The sequence below is a fragment of the Hylaeus volcanicus genome, chromosome 3, assembly GCF_026283585.1.
Source record: "Hylaeus volcanicus isolate JK05 chromosome 3, UHH_iyHylVolc1.0_haploid, whole genome shotgun sequence".
Lineage (NCBI taxonomy): Eukaryota > Metazoa > Arthropoda > Insecta > Hymenoptera > Colletidae > Hylaeus > Hylaeus volcanicus.
The window spans coordinates 28,161,164-28,180,395 of NC_071978.1; the positions used below are offsets into that span (position 1 = coordinate 28,161,164).

The 19,232-nt window shown below is 45.3% G+C and overlaps 1 protein-coding gene across 1 annotated transcript in view; it reads left to right on the forward strand.

Moving 5' to 3' along the window:
- The window catches only part of LOC128874273 (irregular chiasm C-roughest protein-like), a 226,297-nt gene that overhangs the window by 34,508 nt on the left and 172,557 nt on the right, over positions 1-19,232 (forward strand). The window contains exon 3 of the mRNA XM_054118865.1: positions 12,309-12,413. Coding sequence (XP_053974840.1) covers positions 12,386-12,413 — 28 coding nt within the window. The 5' untranslated portion in view covers positions 12,309-12,385. The remainder of the gene's footprint in view (positions 1-12,308; positions 12,414-19,232) is intronic.

Below are 19,232 nucleotides of genomic sequence, written 5' to 3' on the forward strand. Positions count from 1 at the left end.
GCGAGCCTGGCAACTCGATACAGTTGATTCATCTCTTCCATTCTTTCGCGCATTGTTGCTCGCGTCGTGTAAACGAAACGTTTTCATTCCTGTTCCTCTCGCCCTTTCCGACTGTCGAGCTACCGAGCTTTCAGGACTAATTGAAACTCGTAGAATAATGAGACTACGAGTAAAATTTCGATTAATCAATACGCGACTCACTTAGCAGAACGCGCGCGTGGCCGCGAGCTGCGCGCGCTCGAGTGCGAACTTTTTTAATCGCTTGATACGATTACTAGCCGCTAATTACTGTTGCCTCCGTCTTGTTCCCTTCGTGGAGCCATTCGAGTGTTTCTTTGAGGATGAAATATTACAGCCGAGTCGAACGAAGAAGGTACCATTCATCAAATGTGACTCGGGATTAAAAAGGATCGAGTTTCATTCGGTTAGAAAGGAGGCGCTTCTCGTTTAGCCCCTTTTAGTCCCCTTTTTTCTTAATCGGTAATCGGACAGACTGTCGCGCATGTATTATCATTGCGCACCGTGCCCGGCGATATTTACAGAGAGGTTCCGGCAAGTAGAGCCAGCTGAATCACAAATAGGAACTATTTGGTTAAAATATTTGAGTTACGGAAATGTAATCGCTACCCGTTTAAATAGTCTACGTTCGTTCAAACAAAGATATTTTCTAACCGTACCGTGCGGTTCGGCTATGATTCGAAAATCACCCTCTTCGATCATCGATCGCGTGCGAATTAAGTTTCGTTTTGCGTATTGAATTTGTTCGTCGTGCGTTGTAGGGTTTTATGGGAAGCGGCGTACATGTGAAAATGGCGCAGGAAAATAACTCAGGGGCTGGGGTCGAACCGTCGAGGTAAATCTTTTCGTGATTTTTGCAATTACCCCCGACCTCCTTCGTTAACGCTTGTAAAGTACGAGGAGAGTTTGGGTGAATTACGTTTCCCCACGTTGGCTCGCGACCTTTAACCGAGAGTCTTCCATGGCGTGAGAAAAGACGCCGGCTAATCCAGTCGACAAATTACCATTTCCAGCACCGGTAAATTCGTAATTAGACCCACGGACCGGGGGGACAATTAGACCGGCGAATAAAAACGTACCCTGGTTACCGTGGACGTTTCTCCATCGTTCGAACGACGCACGAGTCACGACGTTCGCTGTATTCCACGACAGACAACACTCTGACAGAAACAGAGAATCCCCGTCTTAACGAATGCCCGTGCGGGCCGAGGGCGTCGACGACGAGGAGAGGAGACAAATAATTCAACGACACCGGGCGCAGGAACGCGAGAATCAACCATGAATATTCAAGCCGATTATTTTGTAGTTATTCATCGGTTAAGTTCGCGAGGCGAGACCGGTGGCAAGTTAGTTACCAGTGGTGCAGTTAAGAAGTTTGCCGTGGCTGCCAACCTCCCGCAACGAAATTCGGATTTAGCCAGCCTAGCGGGCCCGCTGAATTTATCGTAGGCTAATTTCGCGACAACGAGGCAAACCCTGATCGTGTGCCGATAACCGATAATTAGTGGTACAATTTAGCTTTAAAAATTATTGCGTTGAGGGCGCGGAGGTTATTTTGATAGATCGTTCGAAATTCGGAAAGATGATGGAGCTACTGTAATTCGTACAAGGGTTACTCAGTGGAAGAAATCATACAGCGAAATAGGAAAAACAATGGGGAGTGGAAATGATAGCGTGCTCGAGTTAGAAATTCCGGAACTCGAGAGACCGGGGATGAATTTTGTATACATTTTGGGGATATTAAGGGTCGAGGCATCCCAAGGGGTAAACCGGGAGAACTTGCGCGGCTCGGAGCTGCGAAAAATACATTTGGCGGTTTGCACCCCCGAGGGTATCGCTTTACACACCACTTGATGAGTCTGCTTCAAGTACCTCGCCATGTTCCCCTCATAAAGTATACAGTATCTCCAGGGCCAACCCTTTCGGACCTGGATTTTAGACGCTAATAGTACACATGTGTGAATAATATTATACATCGCGCAATTACTGACTTCCGAATGTCGTGCACACATGTCACAATCGTCTATTCAAAAATTAAGCGTACGTTTCGAGAGTTCCTCGCTAAATCCACCCTGAATCTGACCCTAGTGTCAAGTACAGTTTAAGGAAAATAAGATCGCTTCTGCAGAGAATTCAGTCTCACTAGTCAGCCTTCGTGAGCTCTGAAGCTAAGCAAAATTTATTCCTCGCTGTGTATACTGCCTTTAACCTGGGACTGGTTTTTCTTTTCTCTCTATAATAGCCATGCTTTCTAGCGCTATTGGTCCGAGCGATCAACTTTCATCGCAATGGAGACAACGCAGAGTGTATCGGCACAGCTTCGATGTTAAATTCAGAGGTGGGAGCCAGGGACGAGATGCACTCGAGACGTCTCCAAGGTGGAGGCTAAAGTTTCTCTTGGCTCCGAGGAGACCCTTCTTCCCTTTGAACTCGCTCGTCGGGAGTAAATCATGGATTTAGCATGGTCGTAGGACTCGTACTAGCTCGGGTGACGTGCTCTTCCTACGTCGAATTCTTTCCTCCAGGTGTTAGGTAACAGGTCATTTAACGTTTGATATTTTCCAATCCATGGCCAGAAATGTGTATATCGCGTAACTTTCTATTACTGAAACAATTTTTAAAATCGATTCAGTAGTTCCGGAGATTAGCAGACACAAAAATTTTGCTAAAGACACTTCAATTTTATTTATACGTATAGATTTGAATAGCGTCACTGAATATTACTAGAAGCAACCTTTACCAACCTCGACCTGTATCCAGTTGGAGCCGAGGGATAATTTCGCGCGATTTTCACGGAAAATTCCTAGCCAGAAATTTCGTTTTCGAATGTTTCGGGAAATTCGCTAGTTACACGGCGCGCTCGGTCTGGCTTCGTTTGGGGAAGTTTGAAGCGGCGAGAATTGAAAAAGTTGCGTCCCGCTCGGAGCCCTGGGAGGATTTTAATAATTCGCGTGGAAACAGGGCCGCGGGAGACGGAGAAGCGAATTGGAAGACCCGTTCGAGAACGCGACAAGTCTGAAATGGAAGAAATCAAAAGTTGCCGTCGAGAGGCTTTATTCCTCGGTTCGACGTTCGCGAAACGAGCGACACAACCGTGGCGCGAGTTTGGAAACTGCATCGCGATGAAGGAGTTCAGCCTCTGGGGTGATTCCCGCTCGAGTATAGTAGCTGCACCACCAGCGGACAACCTTGAGAATGATCAAACTAGATTCCTTCCTACTGGGTTATCTAATTTCCATTGATTTTACAATTGTTATTCCGTTTCTATGAATTCATTATCGCGTTTGCTAGCTTGGATCGAATTATACTATGTAAACTATCATTTGAATTCTGTATGAGACATTATGCGCAGCGACGAGTTACCTCTTCGGCGGTTAACGGTGTCACGCGCTGATTAACTTACATCGGGTATGTTTTCTTTGGTTTTTATTATAATAATTGAACCATGTATCCCAAATTCTCTTCCTTTTGCGATACGTGTAGACACAGGGCGTGAGTATCATCTGATCGCAATTTACCGGGCAACTTCGTACAGCGCGAGACGCGTTGATCTCGTAGACGCCAGCATCGACGTTATCGTCCTAGGAGAGGCAAATCGATTCGTTCCGAATAGAAGAGAAGTCGAGAGAAACCGGCCGACTGTGAAAGCTTCCGTTCGCTTTCGATCGGCGTTCTTTTTGTTTGAAACTTCCACCCCTCCCTCTGCAGACACTCGCTGCACCCTTCTCCACCATCTTTCTCTTTATCCAAGAATAGCTCGGCTACCATAATAACCGCGTGGAAAGAATAGATGAGAAGAGAGTAATTCCTGCTCCGAGAGGAGTCGCATCACGATGTATATTCATCCTCGACTCTCTCCCATTTTCTTCCCCTGATCTTCCCGTGGACCAGGGATGCACAACATACGTCTCAAACGATTTAACGCGACTAGCAGACTGGTTCGCCTGCAACGGAGAACTTCGTTAACTCTGGCACAGCCAGGATATCCATTAACATCCGGACAACATTGTGCGCTATGATGAATGCGTACGATGACGTATGATTCGATCCAGGTGAACTTTCGCGGATCGATCGTGAAACTAGTAATGCTTCGATGTTGGCTCCTTGAGTAGAGGAAGCTAGATTTTTTAATTTAACCACTGTTCAGAAACGTGCACTGTTCTTAATATCCAAAACGCAGTATCAACTTATTTTTAGGCGATACATGTATCGTCGCGTCGAAGTTTCCAAACTTATCTAGCTTTGTTTGACGAGTATCGGACAAATCGTTGAAACTAGTCTTTCGATTCTTATTCTTCACCGCTATGCAATCTACATATTCGGCGCAGAATTTGAGTTGTGCACCTCTGCCGTATCCCGTCTCTCGCCTACTGCGATCTCGTCTCTTCGTCGCTCGTTCCGGCTGCAGTCCACTGTTTGTCACCGCAGCATCTCCGAGCCTAGCATTGTGCTCGCTTTTTCCCCTTCTTCGTCTTCCTCTCCAACTCCGAACCCCCTTTACCGCCCCTTCACGAGTCTGCGTTACGTTTCTCGTTACGACTCCTGTCATTCCACCCCGATTCCCCGTGTATTTTTGGACGACGGACCCCGAAGAAACGGTTCAACGACCCGGGTACGTCCCTGAACCGGTGACGTATATGCATGCGACGACTGACGAGCGCCGGGGAAAATCGTGATTGATCGTCGTTTTACTCGACGACGTTTCCACCGGGTCTCCCTCTTAACGAGGGCTTGATACGATTCCTTGGTTCTTGCCCGACTGTCCCCGTCGCGTCGACGGGCGAAAAATGGTCGGTGAGCACGACCTCGTAATTAGACGGAAGTCATAGCCGCGACAAGGGGATTTCGCCGTACTCGTGTTCCACAGATTCGCTGGGATCGGTGATCGATGGCGATATCCTTCGTTTAGCAACTGGTGTCCCGACGTTCCGCTCGTAATGGGCGGTTCTTACGCGAGCTGCGGACTTCGGGTAATAATTTCACAAACTTGAGGTTCTTGGAAACTGGAGTCGGAGTGCCTCGGGGACAGGTTCATCGGATCGAAATTAGAGGGTGGCGTTGCGTTCGACTTCGGGAGTGAGAAAGAAGCCAAGAAAGAACGATCTCAAAGCCGCTGGAGACTAATCGTGTTGATAGAGTTGAAACGAAACAGCGACTGGGGAAGATGTCTAAACGATATAACAGCGCACAGGTCCGAGAAAATACACGGATTTGATCAAATGATACAAACACCTCCAGTTTCGACGGTCCGCAACCAATTGTTAATTTCGAGGGTTCTGTGGCACTGTTACCAACCGGTACAAAACGAATTCCCCAGAATCAAATTAAAAAAAAAACCTTAAATTTCATTTAAAACCCTCTGAAATTATTTCAAATTTAGTTGAAAATAAATAAGTGTCGTTGGATGTAAAATTTTTCCTCAGGTTTCCCCCTCACTTCTTCGTGAAATACAGTGAAATCAGTCCGAAAAACTGAATGGTCGGAAACTGTGTGAAGAATGCTATTACAAACGCATAAACAAACGAGAAGGTGCTAAATGCGGGCTTAGAAATCAACAATTCCCGAGTCGCAAGGAAAAATCTTGTTTCGCGAGAGCAGGTGTTCGAAGAGTCTTCCCACCTATTTCGATGCATGCCTCGACACGTTTTCTCGTAGAGATTCGCACGTACTCAAGAATTCCAAGGTTTTCCCTTACTTCTCGATGAGGGAGGCTGACATAATAATCGCTACCCAAGAAAACACTCGAGACAGCTCCCTTCTGGAGCTAACTTTTTCAATGGTGTTTTGCCTGCTCTGACGAGCACTACCTACACTCGAAGCACGAACTATCAATTTTAACAGTTCCTGTGCTTTTGCCCTCGCTGTGTCTGAAATTGTTTGACCTTATTCTGTCGCGATATTCTCGTGTGCAATGGACAGAAGAAAATAAATGAAGTAGGAGTTGGGTAACAAAGTTTATTAAACTCAACAACTTGGATGTTCATCGTGACTAGTATTGAATTTGAATTCTCACGGAGTTTCGACTGGCACAGAGACTGGTATAGATCCAGAATGAGCTGCAGCTGTAATATTGCGTTAAGTTTTGAAAGGAATAATAGCGTGGGGTAAAGTTTAGGAAGGTTTCGGTGGAAGACGCGGAGGTTAACAAGGGGGAAAGTCATTAGCGAGAGGGATCGGTTTCGATACCACTGGCGTGGAGTGCTACCTTTATACTTAACAAATATGTAGCATAAAAATTATACGAAAATACATCCACGTGTTATTTTACACGTGATAAAATACAGATGGTTTTCCTGTATCATTAATTCTTTTAGCAGTTATAAATTAACAGCTTAAAGGTAACGCACGCCGAAGTCTGTCAAATATCTTTTTTCCTTAGGAAGAGGTAGGAAGTCCTAGTACGGTGGAAGTTCGTGCAACTAACTCCTTTCTATATTACAACGTCTGATGTAGATAGCACTGGGTCTGACAGTCTCTTCGTTACCACTGCAGGGTTAAACTCGACAACTTGCATGCTCAACGTGGATAGTATTGAGTTTGAATATCTACGAAGTTGCGACTGGCACGGAGACTGGTATAGATCTGAAATAAGCTGCAACTACAATATTGCACCGAATTTTAAGGGTCTTGGAGCAGAGTAGGAGAACGAAGTCTAGGAAAGTTTCGATGGTAGACACGGTGGTAATATTGTCGCAAGTTTAGACGATTTCTTCCCTTCCCCCTCGATCGTAATTACACCTTCAGTCTCCGATTTTCCGAGTTTTGCAACTTCACATTTTTTTCCGGTGCAAGTGAATTCATCCCACTTCACATTTAGCGGCTAAATTTTTGCGGGGCTCTCCACCATGTCGCGGATCCCCGCGATTTGTACTTGTCAGACAACTTTGTTCGTTACTCGGCTACATACTAGCAGTGCGGTAAAAAAAAAAATGGACCAAAGAAACACAGCGCAGCGGAACTGCAAAACTACCATATCCGTAAAACCGCCAGAAGTTAGACGAGCGTCAGAGACCACGGGATTACACCTAACTTCGCGAAAACCGCGAAATCTGGCCATGGCGCTTCCACGCGTGCACCGTGGCTGCTAAATCTTTTACAACTTAAGAAGATCGAGAACATTAGTTGTCGGATACCCTCGATTATTTAGTCCTGTAACGTACGATGCACCTTGCTCATCCACGCTCGGATCTTAACGTGCTCGATGTTTATCCGGGCTAAAATAATCAAGGATAATAATGCGATATTATTTATTTTACCTTACCGCTTAAATTATTCCGTTTTCGTAAAAATGTTGAGATTGTTGTTAACCATGCCTGACTGAAAGGCATTTCCTTGGCATTATTCACCTCCGCAGAAAAAAAGGATTCGTGTAGAAATTGCGTTGTCCGTTGCAGCGGGAAAGCTAGCAAAGGGAAATGGAGAAGGAAAGGAACGAGATACTTCTTCCAAAGTTTTAATGTTGGATTATGTGATGTGGTATGCTTTAAAATTTTCCACATCCAATTAAACTTCTAATTGTTTCGAATAATAAATGATTATAACTTATGAATTCGTAAAAAGAGTAATTTTTGTTCACTGCCCGCCTTCCGTTGTCCTTCCATTCGGCCGATACTATAAATTAGTAACTACAGCTAAAACAATTTAACATTGAGGAAAAGGCGGACTGTAACTGTATAAATTGATAACAAACATTCTGCTGTATCCGAAAGCTCTTTACGTTCGTAATGAAGTTTATTCATTTTAAACATGCAAGCTTGATTTCAAAAAATGTTCCCTGATGCAACATTCTCCCCTATCGTGTATTCAAATTAATTGAGGCGTTATACGGGGTGTTTAGCTAAGAATGTCCAAGTAATCGCTGAAAATACGCTCCGTAGGAACGGAAACTAGTGATTCCAACTATCGCTGATTGCGAGGACGTCACCTGTCTCGCGTCGAGGGCAACGGCCATCAGTGCCGTGGATATATAGGATGTCACGCTGAATAATCACTGAACTCCGGTAAGCGGGTCCTGCTGGTGCTTTGAAGCTTAATATCTCTTTTTCTTGTCTCGTAAATGACGATCCTATCAGGGGAAGGAAGCAGAGAAGAACAGGAAGGAGGTTGTTCGTGATACTAGGAACGTGGACTACTTTAAGCATACGAATAAACGTGATACTTAAATTTAGAAACCTCTTGTACCTGAATATACAATGAAACTCTGAATACTATAGCGCAATGTAAGAGTACGCATTCAAGCCTGATCATTTCCCATTCCTTGGCAACACAAAGGCCCTTCTTTGCTCCTCGATTCTTCAGGTTCGCCTCTTGGACAGCTCCATTATCGATCTCGCATGAAATTAATGGAGAACAAGTGTAATCTCGTGCATGAAACGAACGGTGGTCTCCTCGTCTCATCCCACCTACCTCAAAGGTGGACGTAGTTTCAGGGACTGTACGCGTTCCCGACAAATTGACCCCATAGTTTAATGGTTCGCTGAGTTTCGAGTAGTTGTACCGCAGCAGATAATGGAGTTGGGGCTATATTCGAATGATAATATTCGAAAGGTGGCCCTCCCATTTCGAATGAGTGGAAATGGCTCGTACCGGAACCGCTTCGTTGCCACCATCGTCGATGGCGTAGCGGGCCGTAAATGACTCGTATAATCGGATCCGCCGTTAATTCGCGGTCCTGAAAGCAACGATAACAAGGTAGACGTCGGCTGCACGCGCGTTGTCCTTTTCAATCGTTGTACACCCCGATCGAGATCGCCGAAGAAAAAAAAATATGGCCCGAGAGTACTTACGCCTGCGAGAGAAAATGGCGAGACGGGGAGGGGACGCGAAACATCGCTGTTTTTTACGAGAACGTTTACGATCGGCGGCGATTCGCGTGTCCTGGGACTTTATTCGCTTACCAGCGCAGGAGATAAAGCTGTTAAGAGTGGTGTTTATGGATTCGAATCGAGCGGTAATCGGAGCGCAAGGAATTGTTAAGGGATGAAAACGAGTCGGTGTTTGTAATTTCCTTTCGACGTAATCAATTGCATTTATAAACGCATAATTGAATCCACCACTCGACCAAAAATATAGTATCGCCTAGAAAGTAGTTTGCTTTTAGCAAGAAAGAAAAACAGAGCGCGATCGTTTTTTTTTAAGTGCTCTTAACGCCGACGTAAATGCGAAAACAACGACGAAAATGCAAGCCAATCGCGAAGAAGGAACGTTTAAATTTTTATTTAGCGACGACGCGACGGAGGAGCTTGTGTTATACGCAATTAATAATTCAGAAACAGCGAGAAAAATGAAGCAGTCTTGTACGGTTACGGACGCGTAATGGAAGTAACAACCAGTATTCTTAATAAGAAATACTTTCGCAAAGGACGGGACGGAATGAAACGAAGGCGAAACGTGGCCGCGGATCAACCCGACAAAGCAACGAGCTACGTAATCGGAGCGTCTATTAACTTCGCCACTTAACACTCGATGGAAGTCTGAAATTTTATTGCTAATTACTTCGGAACTTTCAATCAGTTTCATTATCTTTTTGAATAATTCCATTAAAACCTCGTGACGACGGTCATCCGATGTTTAATTCTTATAATTGCAATTATCGAAGGAATCACCGGCGACAAACGCTGGTTATTTGAAACTATCGAATTTCCTTTGAAAATTGTAGGTGCGAATTAAATCCAAGCAACGAAGGATTTCCTCGGCAATACTTCGTGGAATTATTAATTATAAACGGTCTTCGCATTATCCGTTCGGAGTGCGTTTTAATATAATGAATTTTTTCTATTGTTAGTTGAAATTCGAAAGCGCGATGCTTCGGACTGGGACAACAATTTTAATAACAATGCTCACTTCATTGCAGAGTATTTTAGTTAGGAAGTTCTCGCATCAAAATTTCTTATTTTTCGTTGTTTTGTGATTCTGTTATTTCATATCCTGCTTTACCTCTCGTTTAAATTGCACGACAGGCAGGAAAATATTTTAAGGAAACAGCTTCTCGCGGAACGCACTTCCGCTGGTCGTGGAATCGCCTAATCTAGCGTCGTATACACCGAGTCACGTAAGCATTCTCCCTCGACTGCTGACTTCGAGCTCACATATTATTTAAATAAAGCGTTAGGGAATCGAGACATCAAGAGAGGTTCTTCGTCATTCAGAAAGAATGTCATCAATCCCAAACGTAGCAAAACAAATTATGTTCTTTTTTTTTTTGCGAATTTTTATTGTATTCTTTTCGAATTCCTATTAATATTATCAAGTCATTTTTTTTTTCTTAATAAAAAATTTACCCCTGAAAAGGTTAACTCAGTTAAAACACAATTCACTCAAGTTTCCATTTTCTTTGAGCTAGACTGTTACCTACAAAAAAAGTCGATACCAACTGAGAACTTAATTAGCATAGGCCACCTTTTTATCGATAAGGTTCTCGTTACGTTTATCCTACAAAATCTCAACAGTCCGACCTGAGCGATTGAGGTAGGACGAATACGTGTGCAGAAAATCAGCGGCACTCTGGTGCGCGCCGGTTCGTTTTCGCGACGAGCCCTCGCATCGCGCCAAAAGAGTTCCTTGGAATTTCGATAACGGCGGACGGTCACGCAACCGTCTGCCACGCACGCAACAAGGGTGCCGCGAATTTCCAGGGATCGCTTCGTTCTTCTCTCCCTTTCAGAACACTAACGGTCATTCTTAACAAAAGCGACGCTTTTCGATATTCCACGTTCGGATTTCTGGGCATTACGGTATTGAATTGCAGGGTCCCTCGCGGGGCTTTGATTCACCGTAGCCGTTTCTTCCTCTTTTTTACGGTACCGTTACAAAGGAGACTCGGATGGTAGCGGCGTCCGGGACGCGCATTAATTGGGCGAACATCGAGACAGAAGACTGAACGCAACACGACTAAAAAGATCGCCGCAGTGTGCCTTGGCAAAGGAATCCGTTAAAGTGGATGCTGTATAGCGGTTTTGATCAAACAACTCGCAGGCTTTTCGTATTCGATCGCGAAATTCGCAATTTGACGCGACGGAAGGCTGCTATTAGCGTCCATGATGGTCCAGGAATTAGTTTTTACCTCCATCCACGTGGATTTCGTTTCCTCTCCACATAATAAAAGAAATCTGAGATTTTTTGGGAGAAAAATTGTTGTATGATTCACTAACTTTAATTCGCTCGATTAGAAAGTCTACACTTCCTCTCCTCTTGCCCTGGCGTCTCGACGAAGGGATTGAAAATATTCAAGTCCAATTTCTGCGACTCCATTCCTCTAAAATATGCATCGGATGATTTACGTAGATCGAAGGTGTCGCGCGCCAGCGATCAGATCTGCCACGAAAGAAAAAGTTCGATTCGGTGGACGTTGATGGAAAGGGGACGAGGGTGAGGCCTAGAAGGAGGGGAGGTAAAAGAGCAAGGGAACTGCAAATAGAGTGTAGCAGGGATAATTGCTCTCGTGATGTCACGGCATTTATCAAATCCACTCCCCGAGCCTCGCACCGAGTCCCCACGAGCCGTAACTGCCCCGATGAGAACAAGTCCAGGGTTTCCCTCTGCCTTTCCAGCTACCCTATCGCAGTCCTTAACGATAAGGCCAATTCCACCGTTGTCTGACGCTTCTCCTTTCTTTTCTACCCGTTCGAGCTTCCGTATTCGTCGCTTGTTTCGCGATTAGCCCTCCTCGAGACACGGGAGAGCTTTCGAAGACGCTCAACTGTTCCACTTTGACGACCGCTGTCACGTGTACGTGACTTTTCCAGCCGGCTGTTTATCGGCCTCTGTCACGTATGCGTGGCTGGACTACTTCGACTATCGTGGCTGCTTCGTTCATTTTGTATCACGTTTCTCCGAGCCTTGGTCATCGGAAACATCGAGTGTTTCTGTTGTTAATGGTCAGTTATCTGATGTTTAGATTAACGGAGATAAATATCACACACAGACGTAGCAACCGGTCCAACGAGTGATTGGTACAGCAAACGAAAGTTATTTATATGAGCTGATAGGCTACTTAACCGGTTGATACATCCCGTTCTTCTTGGAAAAAAAAACGATCATTTGGATTACATACAGCTTTCAACGTGATTTTCATCGCGATTTCAATGCCTTCGATGGCTTTCAGCAGATGCTACTTTTAGATACTGTGCGCAGTCTGTCCATATGTCGGCGTAATCGCGACGCACAAAAACAATAGATAGAGAAATAAAACTTTACGTACAGGCAAGTTTCTGTGGCGGCAAATATCGTAAACACTTCAGCCAGAGATTCTCAAATAATACCATTAACACTAACGCGATGTGATTTTGCAGGATGCTGACGTTTTATCGAGACAGGCGGAATCTACCTCCGAGAGGAGAGGATTCCTTAGTCGTGGAACAAAGCCAACATGGTCGCATTATCAGATAAACGGCCAGGTAAGTCGAGCGATGCGCCGTAATTTTCATTTTATCGGTCGGTGCGCCCGTTGCCTTATTACGTAGGAATTATTCGCACGCGTAAAATCGTCTCTATAAATCTCTCCGCGTACAATGGGTTCATTGAAAACGCGCGACGAGGTTCAGAATCAATCGCCAAACAAATTATGTCCGGCGCGAGGCCGTTTCAGTCGCGGAGAGGGCATTCATAGAAGCCGGATCCTCTTTCGGGAGGAATTAAAAATTATTATGAGCGGGACGTCCGGTTTTTGCGATTTCACGTCGGACAACAGGGACGTTTCTTTTCGAGCACAATGCCAAGAGAAAGCGTATGGTAATTATACACGCCCCGTGAAGGATTATATTGTCGGCGAAGGACATTAATAGGACTACGCTCATTTCTCTTCTTACACGGCCCGAAAAATGTCAACTGATTCAGTTACGCGATAAAAGTATTGATAAGGAATAATAATAGGATTTAATTTGATTTAATATTTCTTGTAGAATTTACATGTATCAACCCTTTACCCCGATTCTCCGAGGTCACATATATCCATATTTTCAAAGACTGATCTCGTCTTTTTACCAACGCGTTCCATTGCGGCTTTAAATCAAACGTAATACGGCCATCGGGGAGTCTGTGTATAGTAGCTATTAGTCACAATTTCTCACACCAGGATACGGTTGAAAAGTTGCTTTTATTAAAATTTACCATGCAACTCATTTCCAGTCACCGGTGCTTAACGTCCCATTACGTAATTCTTTTTGGAAGCCAAGAATAATTTCAGTTAGAAGGAATTAGCTTATTAAATCTCTTTAGTCTTCCGATGCTCGTCACGACTGTCCACTAAATTCGAGACAGAACACGTGTATCTTTTATTCAACGTCCCTATTGGAGATATGCAATCCGGTCAAAAATCCGAGACGAACATACGCGATAAATTCTATGATACACGACGACGGTAAAAGCTCGACGTCGGAAAATTCTTGAAGAAGCGATAACAGATTTTATCGCCAGACCGCGCGAAATCTCGACTCCTGGTCGTTATCGGGGCTGCTTCCGAGTCGCGATATTAATTTCGAGTGGTCGTTGAGTTATCCGCGACCGCGAAACGTTTGCGAGATGTACGAAGATAAGAGGGCTGTCTCGCGCATAAAAGTCGAGAGCAGACCGAGCGAACCTTTTGAACGTAATAATTCGACAAATTGGTATTTCTTTGAAAGTACGTCGTTGCAACCGGGGGAAATAAAAGAACGTTGGTGGCACAACGGGAGGCTAGGAAAAAGGAACGAAAGCAGCGAAACGAAAACCTCGAAACGTTTCTCGCCACTCGACACGCTCCGCCGAGGCTGCTACGATTCAAAGGGGAAAGAAAGATCAGCCTCGCGTTACGAATAATGGGATATTACGGGTAATGAGTACGAACGACATTGGATAACACTTGTTAGCAAAAATTGTTGGTCGCAGACATCCGCGAAGACTGAATAGAATGTCGCGATCCGAAACCCCTTCTTAGATTCATCTTTCTTCCTGCGATAACATGTATACAATTTCGACTAATTGATTTACGACTGTGCCGATACGGGAAGTAAATCGATTTCCTCGATGGAAGCGAGACATATCTAACCCAATTGCGATATAAAGTAGTATCGGTCAAAATTGATCCAGCTTCGCGAGTGGACAGTCGAAGATAGAGCTGAAAGTCCGGGTATTGTCTCTTACAGGCGCATCGCGACCCTCGAGCTTTTAATACTTTCAACGTTAAAGCTTCGAAAGGAGTTTCCCAGAACGCGTTTCTTCGAGAGACAATAACGGCCCCTCATCCCTGTTCGAGTGGAGACGTTCGCTCTTCTTCGCGTAGCTGGAACATCGCCGTTGATTTTACGCGGATCGATGGCGATGTTTGCTCGCACAGCTACGGAGGAACACCAACGCTCAAATTATCTCTAGCAGGGCTTAATTTCTGCGCGAATACATTTCTCCCGATTTGTAAAAGAGCTCTGGCAACTCGGTAATAATCCGCAGCGTTCCCAGCGCGTAAGTACACCGGCATTAATAAAGCCTATGCCAATACGCGATGCCAGACGGAGGTTTACATATACGTTCGCAAAGTACACGTCCGAGCCGGAATCATTGGTCACGTTTGAACGCAGTGGAATAATATTGACTCCGTGAAATTGCGAAAGTCGTCTGTTAATTACAGATTTCAACCGCAAAACGCGGCAAAGAACGCGGCTGGCCGATGAGTCGAAAGCTCGATCATGGGGATGAAAAAGAATGAAACGGATGAGAGAACGATTATCGCTATTACACGGTGGGAGGAGAAAAGGGTGACTGCGTTGGAAAATTTTTAATTTAAAAGCTCTCGCTTCAAATTGATGACAGAATGGTCGAGGTAAATTAATTCTTGCTTTCGAGACGGAAAACTTTTCGTCTTCGTTTCTTTGCGTATCGTTCGAACGCGAGGAAACGATTACCACGATTACACGGTAAGAGAACCGTTTGAAGCAGGGTGCTAGAGAATCACATCCGAGGATTATCCGAACGTCGGAATGCCGGATGAAATTTATCCAGGCCTGGGCAATAGGGAGTCGAGCGCACGAGGAAATATGCAGTTAGAAAGTAACAGCGCGCATGGTACCGAGCGACGACAAAATAGCTCGATTAAGAGGCTATAACCTTACGGAGGAAAAATATATTTCCTCCGTAGAAACGGCGTTATTGGCAATCATTCTTCCCCTTCGGCCTGCCAAGCCTCGGAAATGCGAAAACGCTCGACCGATAAAGTCCTCGTATCAGGAATGCGAAATCAAACGTATCGTGAAATAAAAATTGCTGGTCGCCGCACCACAGTACGACGGAATCGTTGAATTTCGGACGTGCATCCCGTGAACCGGGAGAATATTTAATTTTGGTAATCTGTACGCATGAAAATAAATATTTTATTTTGATAATCTAACGCATAAACAGGCGAGATAAAATATTTATTTACTATTTACCATTCAAAATACTATTTTACGCAGCACTGGTCGAGCGTCTCGCCACGCGAAAGAGCCACGAAGAAAGAACACGAAATGGACATGAAAACGTAACGCGTACCACGTATCAGCACGCGTTGTACCAGGTATCGTTTTTCCGCGTATTTTATTATTTCTCCGGTTCCGTGCGCTTTTCGATAAATATCGCGATGGAACGAGACTTGTGATCTGGTTCCACGGTTCTATTTGTTCCACTACGTTACCGGAGCCTCCGCGACGGTTCTCGAATTATCAGGCTCGAATTTATAATGCTATCGGAAAACACTCCGACTGCTCTGGAAATCCTTGCGTCTCTTATCGCGATAAAGTATTACCTACTCTTCAGGACGCCCAGGTATGGATACAAATGCCGTATTTCGCATAGAAATCATAGAGCTTTTAATTGAAATGAGATTTCTATTAAAAACCAGGACCTTTCGAACCTTCATTCGTCTTCATTCGCGACGTACATTTGGATGGTATATCGCGAGGTTCACCCAGTACGTAACGACTCGAAGGCGCCAGCGAAATTATACGCGATAGAAAGGCCAACGGACTTGGCATCGAACGAGTCATAAACATACTTCGAACTTATCCCTGCGACGTTCCTCGATTCAATTTACGTTCGGATGCCTCGCAGAAGTTCCGTCTGGCATGATGCCACAATGGCAATATGTCCGGCCATTTTTTCCACCCCCTCGGCACGGTTCCACCCCTGAAAACGTCCTAGGCAAATACGACCGAAGCTTATCTCGAGGAGCGTACTGCAAAAATCCGGTCCAAGAGACGAGACCAACCTGACCACGTCTCGCTTCTCGCCCTCCGCCCTCTCGCGCGACCCGCTCGCGAGTAAAGCGATTTCGAGGCGTGACCTGGAATTTGTCCGACTTTGGAAATTCACTCCCGTTTCCGAGAAGAAAGATCCGCCCGGATAAGGAGCTTTAAATCTGGCTCGCAACACGCGGCCTCTGTAACAAATTGTGCTGATATAAATTCGCTGTTTTAATAGGCGCGGCACGCGATATTTCATCGTTGTCCCGCGGAATACTCGCCGACATTGTAAGTAACGCTTTAACGAACCGACGATTAATTTATGGGTCCGCCAAGGAAGCTGAATAAAAGATGAGCGAGCCGGGCAACGCGGACGGAATCATTTTTGTAGACCGAGAAGAAAGGGCGCGAGAGAATCGACGACGAAGTTAACGGGTGCCTCGGTTGATTCTTGCTGGGTCGCGAGAGATCCAGGTGTACGGTGCATTCAATTATCTTCTTACACGGTTTCTGTTTAACCAGGAAATGAGAAGCGTTTTTATTTTTTCGCATCGTAATCCATAGTGCCAGGAATCAATTATCTTCGTTCAGCGTTTTCTTTAAATCTTAAATACGAGGAAATAAAAATGTATCTCTCTAACATTGGGCAAAAGCGATGGTTACAGTTGGGTATGCGTTCGCGTCGACGATGATCTATTAATTTGTGGAGGAGATCGCGTATTCCTGTCATCGCGCGATGCAGTTCGCGGAGCGTCGAGTGAATTTACGAGCCGCCACCCGAAACGACGCTCACCAGACTCGGAAAGAAGTCGTTATCGTCCACGAGCATGGCTGTTAATTAAAAGGGCAACGTCAGTCCGACGAGCGGGGCTTTCGCGCGTATTAAGTTATCGAGCTAGAAACGATCGTACTCGCGCGGTTGCGTGGTCACGTTCGAGCGTACTGTTCATCAATCACGATGTTTCTCGGATACGTTATCGACGGGAACATTGAGCGCGAGTGCCGCACACCGCGCTTCGCGGGAGCCTCAATTATTTTCACACTGGTGTACGCACGGTGGTCGACCGCAATCGCGAATCGATCTTAAACGCGTCGACGTTGGAAACAACGGGCGGCGATCAGTCGATGAAATCGTCGGACAATCCAAAGTGCAACCGCTAATGTATCGAGTCACGTTACTAGTGCCAGCGGTTACGCTAGGAGAACGTTGTTATGTAAGACAGCGCCACCCTCGAAGACAGAGTTTTGGAACGGGGTCGAGGAAGCTGAATCGTTCTCATCGCTGTTCGTTTTCCCAGCTCGAGGGTGCAGTCTCAGCCAATTAGGTGCTCGTTTCGTAATAGATAGCGTCGTCTTAACTATTCCGATATGTAAAGTGTAAATGGTTCCTAGAGTTTTGTTCCCATATCTAACAACGTTCTCGAACAGAAGCTTATTAATGTCGCTTGCTGGGGTCATTTTCCACGCCCTTAACGACCACGGAAGCCGAGAAAAACAGCAGTGAAAACGGCGACAGAGGTTCGAGGAAGTACAGGAAAACTGTTTTCAAAGAAAACATCGGAAACATGGGGAAGTCGTCGGGGACAATAAGCAGTTTGAAAATTTAAACCGTACGAAACGTTCGAGCGTCGCGAAGCTAACATTAAGCCGGGGAAACGTTGTCGCTCGAAGTTTCTGTAATATTTAAGAGGAAGCCGGGCTCGGCTGAATCCGCGATATTTTTCCCAGAGACAACATGATTTCTCGAGGAAAGCACTGAAGTTCCCTGGGAAAATTCTCCGGCGCGAGGCGCGCTACTTCCGTGGACTCGAAAGTATGGAGGGATGAAATGTCGCTGGGAGAAGTATTTTTCTCTCGATATTCGCGGCGGAAAGTCGTCGAGACGCTCGCAGCCCGTGCCAGCGACCTAACAAGCGGTGTTAACTCGAATTTTCTCCCGACTTAAGTGAACAGTCGGGTAATTTCAAATAAAGAAATCGATTTTCCCGTTTTTCCATATTTCCACGGAGATTCGAGTCCTGAGATTTTTATACCGAATAATTGTGGCAGTATACGAGAAATTGCTTCTTCGTTAACACTCTTTAACATCCAACCTTGAATCAACGACTACTTCATTGCCAGAGGAAATGGAAAAATGTTTCGTTGAACCACGAGAAATGAGATGCGCGCTTACTCGTGTTCATTACGATCCGGTTATACCGTTTCATAAAAACGAACGATGAAGCCGCAATTTTCGGACGGAAGTAGCAGCGTGTCTCTCGAGGGACCTGGGGGAGTCCTCGAGAGAAGACATTAAGCGAGATTAGAAAGAGGCGCGTCTCTATTAAGCGAACAGTGATCGTGGCGCGACGTCGTTACCCGACGCCGTTACTTTCGGGTAATTACTCGTCGTTTCGACGCGGTTCATCGACTTCGAGCCGTTGAAACCGATAGCTGGATTGCTGGTCGATTTCCGAGGGGGCCGTGGTCGATATTCCGTCGTCTAGTAAGCGCGACAGCAACAAACTTCGAGGTCGCCGTCAAGAATCGATCCGTTAATACGGTACATTAGAAAATCAATTAAGTCGGAGTCTCGCTTAATCTCGTGTCCGAGGATTTGCTGGTAACCTTCCAGGAGAGGCTCTTGTCGCCGAGAGCTGACGGTTCTCACCCGTTTGGGCGAAAAAGAGGAGGGACGAAGGGAGGCTAGGACTTAGTCTCCCTCCTTTCCATTATCCTATACATTTTTACGATCTTGCAGGAGTAAGACGCGCAGGCGCTGTTAGGCACTTACGAAAATAGAGCAAGGGAACCGTTTCCTTCTCCCAATATCTGGTGGAAAAAATAACCGTAAGCGAAGAAGAAAGAAAATAATAATTAGCTAAGTATCCGTGATCCTGAGTTAAAATGTTTCTCTCGAGAAGACCCTCGCTTATGAATACAGCAATCTTACGATTATTTTTCTTTTTTTTTTTTTTTTTTTATAAAATATGAGAACATTCCGAGCATACACCCCTGAAAATTTGTTTCAAATTTGTGTAGACGCCAAAC